The sequence below is a fragment of the Lissotriton helveticus genome, chromosome 7 (genome assembly GCF_964261635.1).
Source record: "Lissotriton helveticus chromosome 7, aLisHel1.1, whole genome shotgun sequence".
Lineage (NCBI taxonomy): Eukaryota > Metazoa > Chordata > Amphibia > Caudata > Salamandridae > Lissotriton > Lissotriton helveticus.
The window spans coordinates 399,012,615-399,034,961 of NC_136068.1; the positions used below are offsets into that span (position 1 = coordinate 399,012,615).

Here is a 22,347-nt window from a genome sequence, read left to right on the forward strand (position 1 = left end):
GCACCTTCTGCGGCGCTGTTGGCTCGATAGCCTTCTTCGACTTCTGTGGACCGGAGGTGGACGGAGTCGATGAAGGAGCAGGCTTTGATATTTTGTGTGGGACGTCGGCCATCTTAGATGTTGTCGAGTCCGTTAGTTTCAGTTTCGTTTTCTGCTGGACGTCGGCCATTTTAGGTTTTGTCGAATCCGCTTGTTTCGGTTTCGATTTTGCCTGGACGTCGGCCATCTTGGGTGTTGTAGAAACCGAAGGTTTCGGTTTCGATACGTTGGATGGCGGCTCCGCTTGAGTGTCCGTGGCCGGGCTAGAATGCGGGGCCGGGGATAGCGGTGCAGGGTCGTGGGCAAGGCCGAGTGGCGATCCCGTGACCTGAGCCTGTGTAATATAGACTTCGGGGCATAGCTCTTCCTCTGAGCTATCTTCCGCGGCCCCATAAACTTCTTCGTCGTCCCCTACCTCCTCGACGTATTCAATGTCCCGGTCCTGTCCTTCGACCTGTTCCTCGGGATCGGACTGGACCTCCGTCAACGGTGGTGAAATTTGGAGATGATGGCTACCGCCTTCCTCCGCAGGGTCGTCGAATATGTTGTCGGGTGCCGGTGTCGCTCGCTGGGCCTCGAGGCGCACCGCGCGCCGATGCTTGAGCGTCTTATTTGACCTGAATTTTGAGCAGGCCATGCAGTCATCTTCGTTGTGGTCCGGTGACAGGCATTTATTACAGACCGGATGCACATCGATGTGTGGATATTTGGATCCACAGACGGGGCAGAACTTAAACGGGCTCCGCTCCATGTTAAGGTCGTCGGGTCTTGCTGCGACGAGAGGGCCTCGAAAGAAGAGTAACTAGACTCCGCAGATTTCCGGCTCAGAGAGTCGGACGACGCTCGAGACCGTGCGCAAACAATACCGACGCTGGTAACGAAGGCCTTTTGGCCTTAAGAACAAAGTTTATCGCTTCCGACACGGAGACGTCGAGAACCACATCCGAACCCAATGGCGGAAAAAAACAATCTGGGGATGGAGTCGATGCCCATGCGCACTGTAGTCCAGGGGAGGAGCCACCTATCTCGTGATACTTCGAAGACTCTTCCAGGACAACAATGTGCAATCATCCGGACCCAACACTAGGCGGCGATCTATGCACTAGATATGAATTTAGCAGCCCACATGCCTCGAACATAATAAGTATCTCAAAACCCCGAACTCCGACTTGCTCTGCCTCAGCCCCCTTTCAGAAGAAATGTCCTATCCTGATTTGCCTAGACCCCCTGTATCCACTGACAACTTTCACTGTGGTTTCAAGATCCAGCAGGGAACCTTTGGGCTTATTAAAAAATAGAAAATATGAGTGACAGGGAGAGCGAAGGGGGAGGAAAGGTGATATGCAGAAGAGAAAGGAGTAACATAAGCTGAGTGGTAATATAGGCAAGGATAGGAGAAGCTACAGCATCATTAAAGAGCATGGACAGGGGACAGCGCAACTGACCCATCATGGCCGCAGACCGGATGAAGAACAGGGAACACTGGATGGTTATTACTGGGGAGTGATTAAGGACGGAGTAAGATTGACCGCGAATGGAAGGGAGTGGGACTGACCGCTTATTATTGCAGACTAAACAAAGGAAACTCAGCCCATGTGACTGGTGAGCACTACAGATGCATGAAAAAGGAGTAAGAGCGTCACATAATTTATGCACGCGGCCCAAGCAGCGCAAGTGACTGATCACTTCTCCAGAGTGCACAAAAAACAGACTGCGCACCAGACTGCGAAAAACACTGATGGGGGAAGTGACCGATAATTACTAAGTAATAACTGCCAGAGTCATTTCAACTGCAAAAAGAACAATTGATGGACAGAATGCAGAACAATTTGATACATTCACCCCAGTACAGAGAGCTAGGCCTAAATCCATCATTTTTTTGCTCACCATGCCATTCCAGTTTGGACCCAGCCATATGCAAATCAGTCTTGACCCTATACCTTATGGTAATAGTCCAGCCCGAACTGCCAGGCCAGGTCCTCTCTGGACTGGGAACAAGCATCCTAGGACCAGTTTCGGGGTTTCACCCTTCATCAGCCAGGATAGCTGGACTCCAGTGGCATGGAGAGCACAGGACCCACGTCTGGGCATACCCGTCCCACTCAGGGTGACAAATCCAAAAATAACAATTGGACAGAATGCAGAACAATGGCATACATTCACCCCAGTACAGAGATCTGGGCCTAAATCCATTGTTTTTTTGTTCACCATGGCATTCAAGTTTGAATCCAGCCATATGCAAATCAGTCTTGACCCTGTGCCTCATGGGAACAATCCAGACCGAACTGCCAGGCCAGGTCCTCCTTGAACTGGAAACAAGCATCCTAGGACCGGTTTCGGGGTTTCACCCCTCATCAGCCAGGATGGTAGTTCGGGCTGGACTGTTCCCATGAGTCACAGGGTCAAGACTGATTTGCATAGGGCCAGGTCTAAACTGGGGTGGCATGGTGAGCAAAAGAATGATGGTTTTAAGTCCGATCTTTTGACTGGGGGTGATGGAGCAAGGACTCGTAGAAAAGAGACTTCATTGAAGCAATCGGCTCCTTTAACTCACTAACAAGTTATTAAAATTGTTTCGTGTAAAACTAATGCACACCACATGAATACGCGGGTTACTGAAGCTTGCTTAAGTGTTTACTAACGCGGATAACATGAACAAAGGACTAAAAACACTTCACACGAGAAATGTTACTGCGCATGCGTCAACTGCATCTACGCAGTATGAAGAGCTATCGCTTGGAGGGAAATTCTTGCGTATGAGCAGAAGACATTAAAATTGAGTCTTGAAAACTCGCATGCAAGGCATCTGTTTAGCTGAAGCGAAAACGAGCTATTTTATTAAAGCTAATGCGGGGAAAATATTAATAAGTAAAGGAGAATAGAGTGGAGATAGGTGGTCAACAGTGAAACAATTTTGTTTGTGAAAATATTTGCCTTTCTGACTTCATCACATGTATAACTGAAGCAAGCCAAGTAAAAGGAAGACTGTGCATGTCCACTGAAAGTTAACCCGTAATAAGGACTTGGATGTAGAACAGGAGCCAAGGTCGCAATTATTAAACCCTGGGAACGGATTGTGAAAAGTTAAACGATGTGGACTCGCATTCAGACTGTTATAAAATGTAGCAAATAAAATGTGAATGCGTGTGTGAACTAAAATTGTGAATACAAATTAAGGGGATGGGTTTGCAAATAATAGTTGAACTGATTTAAATGACATGTAAGCATGGTGTGATGATCTTACCCCCCTTGCCTGACCAATTAGATTTCGTATTTTTACGATATTGAAACTTTAGTGGGTGGAACATGAAGAACAAAAGGTATAATTAAGACCGCTTTAGTTAGTTAGTTGTCGATGCTGTGAGTCGTGGATGCTGTCGTAGATGCGGCAATCCATGAATGCTGTTGCTAGGAGAGAGGCTGTGAGATGCTGATGAGACGAATGCAGAACCTTCTATCCTAATTTAAACGGGTTAGATAAGAATATCGCGGAAGAATCTCGAGGAGGACGAGTGTGTCAGAGAGGGGTGCAGCACAACCGTCAGTATTATAGAGAGGTCAACTATCCTGTCCTGAAGTCCGTCTCCTTACCTTTCCCGGGGGACATTTCCCAGCCCTTTGGCTAGGGGATTGGTCGTCACACCATTCTTGGTAAGGAATATGCTACTTACCAGTATGCATCTGTTCTTGGCATGTAGGGCTGCTGACATTCATATCTGTGCATAGATCGCCGCCTAGTGTTGGGTCCGGATGATTGCACTTTGTTGTCCTGGAAGAGTCTTCGAAGTATCACGAGGTAGGTGACTCCTAACAGTGCGCGCATGGGCATCCTTTCCATGCTCAGATTGTTTTTCGCCATTGTGGCAGAGGTAGAGATAGGAAAGTAAGAGATGTCCATGCTAGAGATAATGCTGCAGCTGCGACAGGCGCCGGGGAGGAGGGCGGGCGATATGAATGTCAGCAGCCCTACATGCCAAGAACAGATGCATACTGGTAAGTAGCATATTCCGTTCGAGGCATGTGGGCTGCTGAATTCACATCTGTGCATAGACTGAATAGCAGTATCTCCTATAGCGGTGGCCACCTGTGCCAGCTGCAGCAGTTTGGAAAAGAGTTTTGAGGACAGCCTGGCCTACAGCAGCTTGCTGTTTTGATTGCACGTCTACACAGTAGTGTTTAGTGAAAGTGTGTATGGTGGACCATGTGGCTGCCTTACAGATGTCTTCGTCAGGAATATTCCCTAGGAAAGCCATGGATGCCCCCTTTTTCCGTGTAGAGTGTGCTCTAGGGGGGACTGTTAAAGTGCGTTTAGCTTTTAGATAACATATTTGAATGCACTTAACTATCCATCTGGCTATTCCTGACTTTGAAATAGGATTTCCCTTGTGTTGTGGTGCAAAAGCAACAAACAGTTGTTTTGTTTTCCTGAATGATTTTGTTCTGTCCACATAGTATAGTAGAGCTCTTCGGACGTCTAGCGTGTGCAGGGCTCTTTCAGCTACAGATTGTGGATTCTGAAAGAATACCGGCAGTTCAATTGCTTGATTAATATGGAAGTTGGATACGACTTTAGGCATGAATTTAGGGTTTGTTCGAAGAACTACCCTATTAGCATGTACCTGCATGAATGGTTCTTCAATTGTCAGTGCTTGCAATTCGCTCACTCTTCTGAGTGAGGTAATGGCAACTAAGAATGCGACTTTCCAAGTTAGGAATTGCAATTCGCATGAGTGTAGAGGTTCAAAAGGAGGTCCCAGGAGTCTGGTAAGCACTATGTTTAGATGCCAGACTGGGGAAGGAGGGAGTCTTGGAAGGATCACTCTTTTCAAGCCCACCATAAATGCTTTAATAGCTGGTATCCTGAAGAGTGAAAGATGTTGCCTGTTCTGAAGGTACGCTGCTATAGCTGCGAGGTGTAGTCGTATGGAAGAGTATGCTAAGTTACATCTTTGTAAATGCAACAGGGAGCATATAATGTTTTGTATGGAAGCGTCTAATGGGTTGATTTGGTTATTGTTGCAGTAAATAACAAATCTTTTCCATTTGGCGGCATAGCACGCGCGCATGGTAGGTTTTCTTGCCTCCCGAATGATGTTCATGCAGTCTGGGGGCAAGTTGAGGTATCCGAACTCTAGGACCTCAGGAGCCAGATGGCTAGGTTCATCTGATTGGGATCTGGGTGTCTTATTTCTCCATGGTTCTGAGTCAGAAGATGGGGTGATAGGCACAGTCTTTGATGAGGAACCACTGAAAGTTCTAGGAACGTTGTGTACCATGGTTGTCTCGCCCATGTGGGAGCAACCAGGATCAGGGTGAGCGAGGGTTGCCGCAGTTTGTGTGCCACCAGCGGGATTAGCGGTGCTGGGGGAAAAGCGTACGCAAATCTGCCTGACCAGTTCATCCATATCGCATTGCCCAGTGACTGCGGATGTTGGAACCTGGCGGCAAAGTACTGGCATTTGGAGTTTTCTTTTGTGGCAAACAGGTCTACCTCTGGGTGACCCCATTCCTCGAAGAATGGTTGGAGAACCTGGGGGTGAATCTCCCATTCGTGTATTTGCTGGCTGTGCCTGCTGAGCAGGTCGGCAATCTGATTGCCCTTCCCTGGAAGGTGTTCTGCGAGTAGAAAGATGTTTTTTGGGATCGCCCACCTCCATATGCTCTGCGCCAGATGGGACAGCTGTGGAGAGTGCGTCCCCCCCTGTTTTTGGATATAGTACATTGCGGCCATGTTGTCCGTCCGGATCAACACCGTCTTGTTGTACACATATTTTTGTAAGGCTTTTAGGGCTAGGAATATTGCTAGCAACTCTAGTCGGTTGATATGCCATTTTTCTGTTTGTTGGTCCAGAGCCCTTGTACTGTGTATTGGAGGAGATGGGCTCCCCAGCCTGTTAGTGATGCATCCGCTGTTAGTACTAGTTGTGGAACTGGCTCTTGGAACAGTCGCCCCTTGGAAAGGTTTTGTGGGTTCCACCACTGCAGAGAGTTGCGAGAGTGACTGTCCACCAACACTAGGTCTTTTAGTTGTCCACAAGCCTGGTTCCATTGCTGTGCAAGGCATTCCTAAAAAGGGCGCATCTGAAGTCTGGCATGGGGGACAATGAATATGCAGGAGGCCATCATGCCTATGAGCTGCATGAAGACTTGAGCTGTCAGGGAGTGTTGTGTCTGGAATTTGCGAATGAGTGTCTGCATGCTGGCTATCCTTGCTGTGTTTGGATATGCCTTTGCCACTGAGGTATTTATAGTGGCTCCCAGGAATTGTTGTATATGGGAAGGTTGCAGATGCGATTTCGCGTAGTTGACTGAAAAGCCGAGGCTGTGCGGCAACTGGATTGTCTGACGTGTGTGCTGCACACTCTTGGTACGATTTTGCTTGAATTAGCCAATCGTCCAGGTAAGAGTACACATGGACGTGTTGCCTTCTGAGATGCGCTGCTACTGTGGCTAAGCATTTTGTAAAGACCCTTGGAGCCGTGATAACCCGAAGAGCAAAGCCCTGAATTGGTAGTGTTGCCCCTGTATTGTGAATCTGAGGTATTTTCTGTGGGCTGGATGGATGGGTATGTGGAAGTACGCATCCTTGAGGTCTAGTGTTGCTAGGAAGTCTCACTGTTGTAGCAACGGGAGCACTTGTTGTAGAGTGATCATATGGAAGTGCACCGACAGTATGTATTGATTTAGGGACCTGAGGTCCAGGATTGGCCTGAGGGAACCGTCCTGCTTGGGAATAAGGAAGTATAGGGAGTATACTCCTGTCCCCTGCTGATGGAAAGGGACTGGCTCTATGGCCCCCTTTTCCAGCATGATTTTCACCTCTTGTTGAAGTAGGGTGATGTGTTACATGGACATAGGACGATGTCTGGGTGGTATGTTTGGTGGCGTAGAAGTCAGTTCTAGGCAATAACCAGACTGGATAATTTCTCTTACCCACCTGTCTGTGGTGATAGCGTGCCAGACAGGTAGGAACTGTTGTAGTCTGCCTCCGACTGGTGTTAAGTGTTCCGGAGGCAGCGGAAGCAAGTCACTGTTTTGTGGAAGCGGAGGCTCTGGTGTTATTGCCTCCACGCCCACTTCCCTTAGGATTGCTACCTCTGTAACCACCTCTGTGTTCTTTGTGAAGGAACCTTGCGTGTTACCTTTGTAGGAGGAAGAGGTTTGTGAAGCATTTCCTCATGTATTTGCTCTATATGAGGAGCGCCGAAAGGAGCCCCTATGTTGCAGAAATTGCAGTGCACCCATGGATTTAGCTGTTTCTGTGTCCTTTTTCATTTTGTCCAAGATGGTGTCCACCGCGGGACCAAAAAAAAAGTCAGGGTTAACTGGTTGGTTTCGAATGGTGGACTGGACTTCATTCTTAAAGCCGGAGACCCTTAGCCATGCATGTCTGCGGAGAAGGACACTAGTATTGATGGACCGAGCTGCGGTGTCTGCAGCATCCAGTGCACATTTAATGGAGGTGTTGGAGTTAAACTTCCCCTCCTGGATGAGATCATTTGCTTGTGCATTAAAGGGCTCTGGCAAATGTTGCATAAGGGTTTCTAGCTGATCGTAATGTGCTCTATCGTAACGAGCCAGTAGTGCCTGTGTGTTAGCTATTCTCCAAGAATTGGATGCTTGTGCAGCTACTCTTTTGCCAGAAGCCTCTAGGATTTTGGACTCCTTATCGGGGGGAGGTGCTTCCCCTGTAGTTTGGGAGTTGGACCTTTTTCGTGCGTTAGCAACCACTAGTCTAGTGGCAGTTGACCCTTGATATAGGTGGGGTCAGTAGGAGCCGGTCTATACTTTTTTTGTATTCTGGGATTGATTACCCGTGGCCTGGCCGTGTCCTTGATGTCAGGTGCATGTTTTAGGACGCCCTTTAGCATTGGAAGTGTTTTGACACTTCTCTGCAGTTGTGAAAGTGTCAAAGAGGAAGTCCTCTTCTACAGGGTCACTGTGCATGTCCACGTTGTGGAACTGTGCTGCCCTGTCTAGTTGGTAAAAGACTACTGTGTCATCAGTGGGTGATGGTTTAGTAGGGTAAGTGGGCACATCTGGGATAGGATGTGTATCATAGGGGTCTTGTTCGCTCCTCCCAGTGTTCCTCTGGATCAGGCTGGTGTCTTTGGAGCTGTTGCTTTTGGGTCGACAGGTTTGTCTGGCTTCGATACGGCACCGGATGCCGGGTCGACGGTTTTTGGAACCGGAGGCTTGGTCGGGTCGGCGACCTTCTTCGGTTCGACGCCCTTCGGTTGCGTGCCCTTGTTCGGGTCGACCGATTTTTTTGGGGGGTCGACGGATTTTGGCTGATCGGCCTTTGCGGGGTCGACAGTCTTCTTTGGCTCGACAGTCCTTGGCTGTGCGGCCTTTTTTGGAGCGACGCCCTTCGGATCGACGATCTTTAGGTTGGTAACCTTCTTTGGCTCTGGAACCTTCTTCGGGGCGATGGTACTGGGCCCTGGGGTTTCTGAAGATTTCAGTTTTGTTTTCGGAGCCGGGCCGGGCCGGGCCGGAAGGCGGGGCTGTCGAAAGTCTTTTTTGATCTTGGCTAAGACCTGTTGGCGAGGGGTTAATTGGTGTCGGGGGCACTGTACTCACGATTTGGCCCGACGGTAGTTCGTCGTCGGAGTCTGAGTAGTCCTCGACTGTGACCATCTCTAGGTCCGAGTCTTGAGAGTAGACTAGCTCTTGGTCATCATCGAAGATGTTGTCCGATTCCGGTGCCCGTTGCTGCATGTCTTGCCTGGCGGCCCTTCAGATCCGTATAGTCTTTTTCGATCGGAACTGGGCGCAGGCTGGGCAGGTTTCTTCCCTATGGTCTGGGGAAAGGCACTTGTTGCATACTGAGTGTCTATCAGTATGGGGGAACTTTGAATTGCATTGGGGGCACCTTTTGAAAGGGCTTCTTTCCATCGACGGTCGGCTCACGTGGCTTCGAAAAGGCCCAGCGGCCCGGGTCGACGACCGGTTCGAGATAGAAAGTTGTATAGAGTAGAGAGGTACCGAACGGAACAATACCGGCGAAGTCGAAGGCCTTTTGGCCTTTAGAAAAGTTTTGTTTCGATTCAGAGTTGGAGTATAGGAGTTTGCATCCGAATCCAATGGCGGAAAAAAACAATCTGAGCATGGAAAGGATGCCCATGCGCACTGTAGTCCAGGGTAGGAGTCATCTACCTCGTGATACTTCGAAGACTCTTGCAGGACAACAAAGTGCAATCATCCGGACCCAACACTAGGCGGCGATCTATGCACAGATATGAATTCAGCAGCCCATATGCCTCGAACCTATAATTTCACGTTATTTGCAGATGTTCTTTTCTCTCCATCCTCTCCTTTGCCTAAGACATTGTTTATTGAGTAAGTCTGTTATATTGGTCTGATGATTCAATTGAATTTTCTCTCCTAAGAATGATGATGATCGTACTGTGTACTTGAGATGGTTCACATGTGTTGAAATTTAGATAAAGATTTTAAATCTTCGAGTCTGGTTATTTTTCGTTGATTTTAGAAAAGTTAGAGTTATGTCCATTGCCACCATCAACTAGTTCAACTAATGGTCCAGAGGAAAGAACTACTTGATCAGTGAAAAGGGTCAGTTTGAGATGAACAGAGGTACCAAATAACTAATCCGGATTATTGTGGAAACTATAGATATTATAGATAAACTTTTACTCCAGCGGTTTACACAATTGTGTGTTATATGGGTTCAGGTGAGTATATGGTAATGGAGTATCTGTTTGTACGCCGCTGGTTCCGGGGTGAATGTTTTGATTTGTTCTGCATTCCGTCCGTCAATTGTGTATCTTTTGCTTTCTCGCCCTAAGTGCGCCGGGTATGCCCAGATGTGAGTCCCGGGCTCACTGTGCCACTGGAATCAAGCTATCCAGGCTGATATGGGGTGAAACCCCGAAACCGGTCCTAGGATGCTTGTTTCTAGTCCAGGGAGGACCTGGCTTGGCAGGTCGGGCTGGACTGTTCCCATGAGGCACAGGGTAAAGACTGATTTGCATATGGCCAGGTCTAAACTAGGGTGGCATGGTGAGCAAAAGAATGATGGGGGTGAATGTTTTGATTTGTTCTACATTCCATCCATCAATTATGTGTCTTTTAAAGTAATTTCAACAGCATGCGAATCAGGGTTGCGCACAGTGTACAAACACACTGTAGCAAGGTGGGAACAAAAACATTTGAGACAAGCATGGCCGCGAAAGTGAAAGCGACCGTAACATGATCCAAAACAGATGGCACCCTGCGCTCCCCTGCTCGCTTCCGCTAGCTGGGTGCTGTGGAGGAAACATTTACTGGAAAAGGTGGGACATGCACCAGCCTTTGGCCAATTGCTTGATTTAATTTTTAAAAGCCACACGCAAAGGCGAATACAATGTGTGGAAAATCCTAACACCCGCACGAGTTTTCAGAAAAGCTGGAGTGATTCCAAGAGACCCTCTCCTAGAGCAGCCCATCAACCTAAAAAAAAATACCATAAAACGGGGAGCCCTAATTACAATACACTAATCCAGAAACTCAATGCCACCATTACCGGACAAAAACATAGAAAAGAATGCAACACAAACCACCTACCTCCATTTACAACTCTCTGCTCTGGTGTAGAGCTTGGGCTGGCTTCTGGATGATTACTTGTGATGCGTTGGGGTAATGCCCCAGCCCCAGGCCTTCCACCACGAGTCATGCCTGTTCTCATACCTCCACGTGGTCCGTCTCTTACACGCTGGGGCAGTGGAGTGTACTTTCCATCTCTGTTAAAATTGTAAATAGACTGAACAAAAATATATAAAGCAATACTGCTCCACAGCGCCGAAATTGAAAAAAAAGCAGTAAATAAACAAAGTCCAACTTAAAAAAAAAAAAAACTGGAAGCTGCAAGAATACAGAAATCTAGGTGTTCAAACCCTCACACTTGAATATTGAGCTTTCTAATGACCACCATTTCTCTTTTGTGCCTCATACCAAGTCTTTTACATTTTAGCAGGAGAGCAGACTGTTATCCTATGTTTTCCCACCCAAGTAATCCAGATTTTAAACGCCTAGTCCGAGGTTTATCATCATCTTGTGCCCAGTCCCAACACACACACACTCATTATAATCTGCGCTACTGGTTTCTCAATAGCTTTACTATGGACAAAGTCCAATTTCGCAGTCAAGCACACTAGATCACCGTCTTCCTTTCCTCAGTATTTGCTCATACCTGCATCCCAAGCTGGGACTGTCCCTTTCAGAGTTTTGCCTCTGGACTGAACTGTGTTTTTCCTCTTCTGTTCGCCCATCATCATTCTCTATGGCAATTCGCTGGCGATATTGGGGGCTGGACTCTATTTCTCTGGCAAGTTGCGCTGCTCTGGCCTCACGCTGGCGGAACTCATCAGTATTATCTTTTTCTAAAGGAACCCTGAACCAAAACACTTCAATTAGACTCAACAAAAATAAACGTTCTGTAAACATGCCAGTACTGCACCCCACAATTTACGGTTACCCATCAGAAAAAACACCTCAAATAACGCATCGCTTCCCTTACTCTCCAGTGCTTCAAAACATGCCCATTGGTGCCAAAAAACATGCAACACTCCTTGCCTGCACCCCCACCCCTCAGTACAGCCATCATAGCAAAGAGGCATAAGCTGACTCAGTTCCAAACGGCTTGGAGATGGAAATCTCACTGCACTGCTATGTTTCAACCTAAAATTAATATACAAACAAGTCGATTGTTGCACAGTCATATTACACATGCAGCAGAAGACAACTTACGTATACGAAGACAGACTGCTATCATAGGTAGTCTTCACTCCGTAATTCTCTTCATTGTACCGGAACATTTCATTTGGGTCCCAGCCATTGGACTGAAACAAAGAAATAGTTGAGGCAACTTGGACCTTACATTGGCAATTTGGAAGGACATATTATCCCCAGACAATCCTACAAGCTCTACACCACACGTGTATATGTGTGTGTGTGTGTGTGTGTATATACACATATACACACACACACACACACACACACACACATATATACATATACACACACACACACACATATACATATACACACATATATATAGATATCTACACACACACACAAATATACACATACATACATATATACATGTATATGTACATATATAATCATGCAACAGAGCGCATGTAACCTAACTCTGTATGCCACGGTATCCCACGTGAGCACTTTCAGTCTCCCAAACGTGTGAAGTGCTGAAAAGGCTATAAGCTACTGGAGAAGGCATTGGGGCAACATTTGAGAGGTCTGTATGTCACAGCTAGGGCACTCAGACACTTACACAGTGTGACAAGGGACTAGCTCCAGATCAATGTAGAGCTATTTCTGACAGTGAAAGCTGGTTTCATATAGACAATAAGGTTCTTACTACATCAGAATCCAGGTCGTAATCATCGCTGTTCTCGCCTCCATCCCAGCGCATAAGAACTTTCTCCTTGTGCTCACCATTCACCTTTGAGTTCGTCACAATGGCAGAATCAGTAAACTTATCTGAAATAAAGAGTAGATCGAAAAGCACACAGTTGTAATACCATAAGGTTGATTCAAGCGCTGATCTATACAACTCACTTCACTATTAAGTGCCCAAGAACTCTACTGCATCTTCCCCAAATCCCTGAAAATTCATGGCAAACAGTCAATTACTACTCCACCCCTACAACCTTTTTACTATCCACTAAACCTACCCCGTCAAACAGTCCATCAACCAATATCCCACCTTTAGTTGCATAGTTAAAGTCTACATTGCGGAAATGTAGAAGCACGATATCCATGGGTTTGAAGATCATGGTGTCCACAATCTCTTCTCGTCTAGGTCCAACAGATAAATCGGTCGTCTTTTTGTGGACCGCATCCACAGCAAGTTCAAACTGAAAATGAAAATTTAAATGAGTGAGGATAAGGAAAATGTAAAGAAAAGTTGGCAACAAATGAAGAAAAGAAAATGATCACTCAGCAGAGGGAAACACCACCAATGGAAAAACAAAAAGACATGAAGCCAGAAAAGAATGTAAAGGATTTCAACTGTATTCTCTGGCTTGCATCTAATAGACTGATCAACTCGGGTTGTTGGGGGTCACAGCAATGTTACTCAAATATAATCGGATTCAGACCCACTTCAATATATAGCACAGCGAAAATGATATGATCAAGAAAGAATGATAATCCCAATGAACGCGCAATGACAACACACCCAGAACTCTCCAACAATGTTGGCAATTGTGAAACTTTATTAATGCTACAAGCCTTTCCAGTGGCATGTCTTCCATTCATTTTTCCACCCCAAAAAATTCAAATAAAACGAACATTGAATTCCAATCTAGCATTTACAACAGTTAATTTAATCCAAACTTGCAGAAAAGGCCATCATTTTGGATGGGTAGCCTTTACAATGCTGACAATCAACAAGGTAAACCCTATTATCCTTAAAGTCGGTACCTCCAGATGACCCATGTTTATCTCCACTGATAAAAGAATTATCCCAAGGACATGCGGAGGGATAAAAAAAAGAGAAAAGCTACTGACTACCTTGCTGAGCGTCAGAATTTGTTTTTAAGGAAAATCTTTTTATTGTAAACAAGAGAAAACAATATGCTCATAGTACAACAGAATGCGACTCGAGGGAGAGTTGGTGGACCGCGACTCTCCGGAGGCGCGCCACCTGCTACGGCACTTGTAACGGAGACGTCTCGCACTTTGGCTAAAGAAAAGATTGGAAGAATCTATGATCTGGGCGATAAGGCCGGGAAGCTGATAGCTTGGTTGGACAGGCGAGAATGGGCAAACAGACGGGTCCCGACCCTTAGGGATACTCTCTGAGTCGAAACCTCTGATCCCCAGGCCATAGCCACTCAACTCACCGCACATTTTGAGGCGGTTTACAGGGCAGGGACGCCCCATACGGAGGAGGACGACTCTGCGGAGCTCTTGAGGGACATTAGCATGCCCAACCTCGCGTCGGCAGATAAGCAGCTACTAGTCAGTCCGCTTACCGCGGATAAATAGCTCTGGCCGTCAGGTCGCTTCAATCTGGTAAGGCTTCTGGCCCCAATGGGCTACCCGTAGAAATGTATAAACTCTGCTCGAACAGGTTATCGGCTTACCTCAAAGGTATGGTTGAGGAGAGCAGCGAGTCAGGGGCGCTCCCACTTGACCAACGTATTGCTAATATAGTGGTAATTCACAAAGACTGGAAAACAAAAACAGACTGTTCATCATATCGGCCTATTTCCTTAGTTAATGCCGAGCCAAAAATCCTAGCGAAAGTCCTCGCTTATCGCCTGGTAAAGGTCATCTCGACCCTCATCCACCCAGAACAATCTGGGTTTATACCACATCGGAACACGGCTCTAAATCTTCGCCGATTACACGGTGTGCTGGGTAGGGCAAATCCGATCCGCGAACCAGCAGTTTTGGTCTCCCTAGATGCCATCATGGCATTCGAAATGCTTGAGTGGCCATATCTCTTTGCCGCACTCCGTAAGATGGGGTTCGGAGAGGGATTCATGGGATGGGTTTGCCTCCTTTACGCGCCGCCTCTGGCAAAGGTCACAGTTAATAATAAACAGTCTGATATTTTCTCGCTTGGTCGAGGCACCCGTCCATGTTGTCCACTCTCCCCCCTCTTGTTTGGCCTAGCATTGGAACCGCTCGCGGCCTTGATCCGAAGGATCTGTCAATCCGAGGATTCCACTGGTCGGTGGATTGGGAGGATCGGATTTCCCTATATGCTGACGACATCCTATTGTACCTCACCAACCCCCGGAAATCCCTAATTGAATTGTTAGATATACTGGCAGTGTTCGGTAGATTTTCCGAATTTACAAATTCCACCTGTACCCACTTTATGGAGGGGGGGCGGGGGGGGGCAAGCCTACCCACCCAACTGCCCAAAGTTACTACGTCAGGGTTCAAATACCTCAGAATCTTTGTTTCCCTGGACTTCACACTGCGATATGACAATAATCTCCCCCCCCCCCCTCCGACGGCTGCAGCGAGGCATAGCCAGTTGGAAGACTCTCCCTCTATCTCTCTTTGGGAGAGCCGCGCTGTTTAAAATGATGTCCCTCCCCCGCTTCCTTTATGCTCTTCAAAATTCACTGGACGTTGTCCCCCCTGCCTATTTTCAAGAGATTGAGCGACTCCAGAGGGAGCACGTGTGGAACGGGTATCCACGCATTGCCCTCCATAAGCTGATGCTGAAATGGTACGATGGAGGTATCACCCTCCTCGATATCAAGAAACATTACTGGGATGCCCATCTGGCTGCTATTACTCACTGTACCTATGGGTCCCCTGACGATCCAGGGTTATCGAATGGACAGGTGGCTGCTCCCGGGCGGGAATTACAACAGAACATTATACTCTAAACCGACTCGTCCCCCATTATCTGACCCCACTGGGCACTCAGTAACAGTCTGGCACTCTGCCACCAGATTGCTTGGTTGGGAGGGTAGGTTGACACTGGCACCTATGGCAGACAAAGAGCTTCGACAAATGGGGCATGATAGGTATCTCACGTCCAGATATGTGGGAAAAAGGGGACATAAAAACATGCATCTCTCTGCAGGAGCAATACAACCTAGCCGGTCCAGAACACTTTAGTTACAGACAAATTTGGCACGCCTTACGCTCGGCCTTTCCCACAGTGTACGAAATGTTATCACGTTGTTAACTTTATATGTGCCTGAATAGGAAAAGTAATTACATTATTGTAATGTGCAATATATAAACTATGTCGATTGTTTAATAAAAAAAGATTTATAAAAAAAACAGTAGAAAGAGAAAGGCCAAATTTTGCTAATTGGAGGAAAAAAGGCAGCAATTGTTCTGGTGAGAACTGAATAGGGTGCACTGAGGAAGTTGCATACCAATGACAGTCTCTTACACTTCAGTGCAGAAGTCTTGATAGTGGAGGGCAATCTGGCATTAGCCAGGACCTCTCGACAGTCATTAGGTATAACTAAATCGGCAAACTCATAGTATTCTGGAGCCAAGTGTGAGAAAGTGAGTTTTTGTTGCAGTACCCCCCCACTTTTTGCCTGATACCTGATGCACTTTTCCTTGGTGTGCCCTGGGTCCCTGCCAATCAGGTACCCAAGGCCTGTGGTCCTTCCCTAAAAACTGTACTAAAGCCAAAACCCAATTGGCATCTCTGGCCACATGTCAGCCCCAAGTAAATGGTACCCTAGGTACACAGGGCATTGTGACCAGAGAAGACCCCTAATGGTTGCAGCACTTATTGTGCCACCCTTAGGGGCCCTGTACCCTGACACACACACACACACACACACACACACACACACACACACTGCCTTTGCAGGCTGAGTGTCCTGGTGCAGAACTAAACAAAGAGTTGACATGGCACACATCCCTGTGTGCCATGCCCACAAACCCACTGCCCTGGCATACATCAGCCACCCCTCTAGCTGGGTGCCCTATGCCAGTGGTGTGGGCACAGGTGCATGATCCCTGTGCCCCTACAGTACCCAGGGCCCTTCCAGGGCTCTTTAAGTGCAGTGATGCCATTAAGAGTAAATGATGCTGGGAGGTTGTCATTACGAACTCCACAGCACCATAATGGCTACACTGAAGACTGACAAGTTTGGTACCAAACTTCACAGCACATTAAACACGCACTGATGCCAGTGGGGGATTTAATGTAAAATGCACTAGAGTGGGCATCTTAGAGATGCCCCTGAAACCTAAACCTAGAATCCACGTCTTTTCTGAGAGGCTGCCACACAGCAGACATGTTGCTGGATCCCTGGGTGGAGAGCTCCCACCCTCCTGGGCCTGCAACAATGCACATCCTGGGACGAGGTGCCAAGCTTCCTCCCCCAGGATGGGCAGGGGAAGCTTCAAAGGCATTCCGCCTTTGTGAGCTTCTCCAGACCACTTTCTGTACTCAAAAACTGGCCCCCACCAGTTCTGACCCCCACTCTGGCTGAAAATCCCAATTCAGAAGGGGGGGGGGGCAGCCTGTGCCAATCCCACCCCCCAGGTTGGAGAGGCGAGGTGAAGCATGACCCCAGACCCCGGCCATCTTGAAGATGGGGTGCCCTGCCCAATCACAGCTAGGCTCCTGCCCCCCTCCCACAGGAGAGGAGCAGGCTAAGGGGTGTACCCACCCCAGGACCCATTGGTCCCTGCCTTTGCCCTACCTGTAACGCCCCAAAATTCAGTATTTAGGGGCACCCTGAACCTTTTTCCACAGATCCAGATTACAAAACAAGAAAGAAGATCAAGGAACACGAAGACCTGCCGTGCAGCTGCTAAAAAGAGTTAGACACCAGCTGATTTGGCCCCAGCCCTACCGGCCGAAACCACGAACCCTGCACACTCGGCACCCGCCAAGCCTGGCCTGTTCCCGAGCGAATCAAGACCCTGAGGACGTCCCCCCGACGATTCGGACCTGGAATCCAGTGCCCAAGGACCCTCCTCGACGACCCAGACGGCGCCTGCAGCCTCAGGACAAAGAACCTCTCCGACCACGACCAGCAAGGGGTAAGATTTCCCGACCTCAAAAGACACCCCGGCGCCCCACCGCCCCCTGTGCCTAACTCCTGGGTGCCTACCTATCCTCCAAGATCCCAACATACCCCTTGACGTGTTGGTCGCCTTAGAAGATCCTCTGTCCCAGAGCCTACAGCCTTTGTTCCCTTTTCAAGATCGTCATTGAATAACATTGAGCGCCGGACGGCTCAAAAGCACCCTGCACCCAGACGCCCAAGTGCCCCTGGCAGTGCAACCTGTACCCTATCCTACTTCCCCATTTGCACTGAGCACGTGACCAGGAGCCCAGCTCCCACAGCCGAGTGGCCTGCTAGCCAGCAGCCACCAATCGAAGGTCTCCTGCCTCTAATTGGATAACATTGGGCCTAACTACCTCTGCACCCAGCCGCCCCTGTGCTGCTGGTGGTGTGCCAACTGTACCTACCTGACCCTGATGGACTCCTGAGTCTATGCCCAGAACCTTAACTTCACCAGTCGAGTACTCACCTGAAAACTGATAACTCACTTTCCTGCCATAGGATAACATTGACTGGTGAAGTTTTGAAACTCTAAAATATTCCAATAAAATCAGCCGAGTAACGAATTTTGAAATACTCACCTGGAGTCAGGAGAGGAGCCAGTACTGTGCCTTTCAGCCCAGTACTAACCTGCAAAAGTAATTTTAACCGCACTTACCCAGAACTGAATTTTCTTCCATAGGAAACCATTGACTGTTTTGCTCTGAAAATTCTTCAAAGTGTCTACTTTTGAAAGTTACAAATATTCCTTAACCACTTGGCTGCTAAGGGTGCTCGATGAGGTCCATTGACTTTCCATTGAAATCAATGGAAAGTCCATGACGAGTTACCCTTGTCATTAGCGCTGAAGGGGTTAAAAATCATACCAACTACTGAAACGTAATTGCTTACCTGTCTTAGATAGAGCTCCCAGTGCTGGACCTAGGAGCCCAGTACTGGATTACAAAAGTAACGAGAACATACTTTACCTGTAACCTGAATTTTCTCCCATTGGACAACATTGCTAGATTTTCAATGAAAAAAAAGTGTGAACTTTTAAAATACCTTTTTATTCTTTAAAAATCATTGCAATAACTAAAACGTTTTTACTAAACTGTTTTCAGCTTAGACCCCAGGCCTGAATCTAGGATACAGAATTGGAGTTACAAAAGTAATTGATGAAGTAATGAGCTGCATTTATGTAGAAAAACCCATTGAGCTCAATGGTAAATTGTGTTTAGAATTGTGTTGCCTACTGCAACCATTGTACCTATTGTGTTTATTGCCTCTTTGCAAAGTAATTACATGAAAGTACTCCTAATCGAGAAAAGTATATTATGATACCTGTTGGTTCTAAAAATAAAACTATATCTTTGGATATAAAAACAATTGGGCAAGAGTTCCGTTCTTGACTGTGTGAAACCTTTGGCTGACAGAGTGTGTACAACAAATGATTCACACTGTCCTCTGGTACTGCCTCACTGCTTGACCAAGATACCACTTTAGAGAGTAAGGTCAGACCTGACTTTAACCTCTGTTATACCTCTGGGGATTGTGGACTCTATACACACAGTACCTTACTTTGGACCAGTACATATAGAGCCACTTTCTCACACCAACCTCCTAATCACAGATGTTGTATCCAGGTGGCAGACCTGGCCGCAGTTTGTGGTCAGTAAATTCTGTAATGGGCGCAACAGTCTGGGTTTACTCTCAGATAGAAGCAGAAGTTCTGTGAACCAGAATTGGCGAGGCCACCTGGGAGCTATGAGAAGTATTCGGCAGGGTTCTTTCCTCATCTTCCGAAGCACCCTTGGGACTAAAAGAATAGGCATAAATCTTTGACCAATTTATCGAAAATGCAATCCCACACAATCCCCGTTGGGATAGCCAGCTGGCGAAGAATTGGCATTTGCGGTTCCGACTGGTTGCAATAGGTCCAACTATGTTTGCCACACAACCAAAAGATGTGATCCAACTTTGGATGGTAAAATTTCCATTCGTGGCTGTATGTAATTGACCTGCTCAGAGAGTCCGCTAGGATGTTGGCCGCTCCTGGAACATGCACTGCTGTCAGTGTTATCTGATGTTGTATAGCTTAATCCTAGATTTGCTGTGCCTGAAGGGATAGCATAGTTGAACTTGTTCCTCGCCGCTTGTTTAAATAATGCATGCTTTTTGTGTTGTCTGTTCAAATTTATACTGAAGCTCCTGATATTATAGAGAGAAAGGATTTCAGCACCAGGAATATTGCCTTCAGCTTTAAGAGATTTATGTGCAATGTTCATTGTTGACTGTCCCATTTTCCCTTCAGTGCAAGTCCTTCTAGATGTGCTCCCCACCCTTCGAGGGATGCATTGGTTGTTATTGTGAAACCTGGTGAGTCCACTATGAACGATAGGCCTGCTTCTATGTTCGGGATGTGAGTCCACCATAGGAGCGCTTCTTTCATTTGAGGTGTTACTCTGATAACATCGTCGACGGACCCTAAGATCTGCAGCCACTGCTTGTCCAGCTCCTCTTCCAAGGGTCTCATTCGCAGACGACAGTTGGGAATTAGGGTAATGCAAGAGGACAACATTCCCAGAAGCGATTTGAACTTGTGTACTTTTTTGTGAGTGGTAAAGTTACTAACTTGTAAATTCTTTGTTGTCTTTGTGAGACAAAGGCCTTTGCCTGATGAGTGTCCAAGGTTGCCCCTAAGAATGTTTTACCTTTGAGGGGGGTTAACTAAGATTTTGGTAAGGGTTGCTCCCTGTCCCCCCTCTTCGCCCCGGGCGGTGGAACCCTTGGCTATTAGGCTGAGACGGGGGGGGACAGGGGGAGGCCTGGGGTATTCCAATTGCAGACACGGTACATAGCATATCGTTCTAGGTTGATGATCTTCTGATATATGTGAAGGATATCACCAGTGATCTAACGCCGATCTGGGCAATATTACAAAGCTTTGCAGAAGTCTCAGGACTTAAAGTTAACTGGGGTGAAATGATGGTCTTTCCCCTTAGCCCACACTTAGCCCCGTTGGAAATAATGATAGGACCCCAAACCATTGAGTGGAACACAGCCGCACCTCGATATCTATGGGTGAGATTATACCATTCAACCGAGAACCTGTACGAGGGGAACCACCGTAAGACATTAGCTGGGTTACGGGCGGCAGTTTCATTTTTGAAGACCTTACCCCTGGCCCCCATAAGGCGGGTGGCCCTAGCGAAGATGATTATGGTTCCCAGACTGTTATACTCCTTCGCTAATCTCCCAGTGATACCGCCTCGCTCCTTCTTTAGAGAATTGGAAACACTACATGCAACTTTGATATGGGGTGGCGGCAGGCACAGAGTAGCCCTCCAAACCCTCTACTTACCCACCCCTCCTTCGAAGCCTATTTCCTGGCAGCGCAGCTTCAATGGTTGTCTCATTGGACAGCTGACGGGCACGCGGAGGATACAAACAGGGTCGAGTGCCACTCCCGGCTATCCGGAGACTGTTGATGCCAGGTACCAAGCCTTTGCGTACACACCCCCTACAAGTATCGATCACCCACAAATGCATGATGTGCATACACCGTATGTCTAAGGGTCGACCCCTCTATTCTCCGCTGCTCCCATTAGTCGGTTTCCCGCTCCAGGAGCACTATTATACCGCTGGAGCCCCCTGGATGTGGACAGAGTGCGAGGTGACGGAGATGGAGTCCCTGTTTGAAGAAGGGCAACTGAAAACTTATGTCCAAATGATGGACAACTACGGTCTCCCTCCGGGACAATTCCTGGTACATAGGCGATTACTAGACAGCGCCCGTCAATGGTGGGACCTCACGGATGGAGAACCACCGACACACCCGGTCTTACATACAATTCTACGTATAGGGGTGGGCGGACACGTGGTCACGTGGCATTACAAGGCGATAAGGGAACTAATCACGACCCCATTACAAAACAGGCGTCAGAAATGGGAAGATGAGATAGGAAGAGTACTCAATGACAAGGAATGGGAAAAGGCTTTACAATACCCCAAAAAGGTTTCAAGAAACGCACGCTTCAAAAATATTCAATTCAATATTCTCCATCGGGCCTACTTAGCGCCGCATCGGCTTCACCAGTCTTCCCTGATACACATTTCGCCTGCCCCAGATGTCACACACCCGAGGCGAACTTCAAACACATGTTTTGGGACTGTTCCATAATCCAATCTTTTTGGGGTAGGGTCCATCAGGTGCTGGAGGAGACTGTTCACCTCACAAATATTGACACTTTTTTTTTACATTTATATAGCACATGGCTACCCGGAGGCATCCCAGCGCTTGCAGTAATAGCGGGATAGTGTCACTCAGTTTGGGAAGAGGAAGGTTTTCAGAGCTCTTCGAAAAGATAGGTGGTTGGGTTCTGATCGTAAAGGGAGAGGAAGAGAATTCCAGAGTCTGGAGGCATTGGCCGAGAATGAGCGGCCTCCGCTTCTGGCCTTGCGAATCCTAGGAATAGTGGCCAGGTTCTTATTTTCAGAGCGAAGGGATCTTTTGGGCTCGTTAGGCTGAAAATGTTCTTGAAGAATAGGGCGACCAAAATTAAACAGAGACTTGTGGACAATGCATAAGCTTTTGAACTTTACTCTCTCATCAACTGGCAGCCAGTGAAGAACTTTTAGGGCTGCTCTGGCTGACTTGTGTTTAGGAATACCCAGTAAAAGTCTGGCCGCCCAGTTTTGAGTGGATTGGAGTTTGGAAAAGGTGGCAGCAGGCGCGCCTAGATAAAGGGCGTTGGCGTAATCCAGCCTGGAGAGCACCAGGGCCTGG

General features: G+C 47.5%; 1 protein-coding gene across 5 annotated transcripts in view; it reads right to left on the minus strand.

Annotated features, from left to right (window-relative positions):
- ATXN2L (ataxin 2 like) overlaps positions 1-22,347 on the minus strand; it is a 976,149-nt gene that overhangs the window by 761,144 nt on the left and 192,658 nt on the right. For all 5 annotated transcript variants that reach the window (XM_078652258.1, XM_078652261.1, XM_078652257.1 and 2 more), the window contains exons 5-9: positions 12,767-12,917; positions 12,419-12,540; positions 11,788-11,879; positions 11,231-11,431; positions 10,606-10,781 (exon numbers count right to left, since the gene is read on the minus strand). In XM_078652258.1, coding sequence (XP_078508384.1) covers positions 10,606-10,781; positions 11,231-11,431; positions 11,788-11,879; positions 12,419-12,540; positions 12,767-12,917 — 742 coding nt within the window. The remainder of the gene's footprint in view (positions 1-10,605; positions 10,782-11,230; positions 11,432-11,787; positions 11,880-12,418; positions 12,541-12,766; positions 12,918-22,347) is intronic.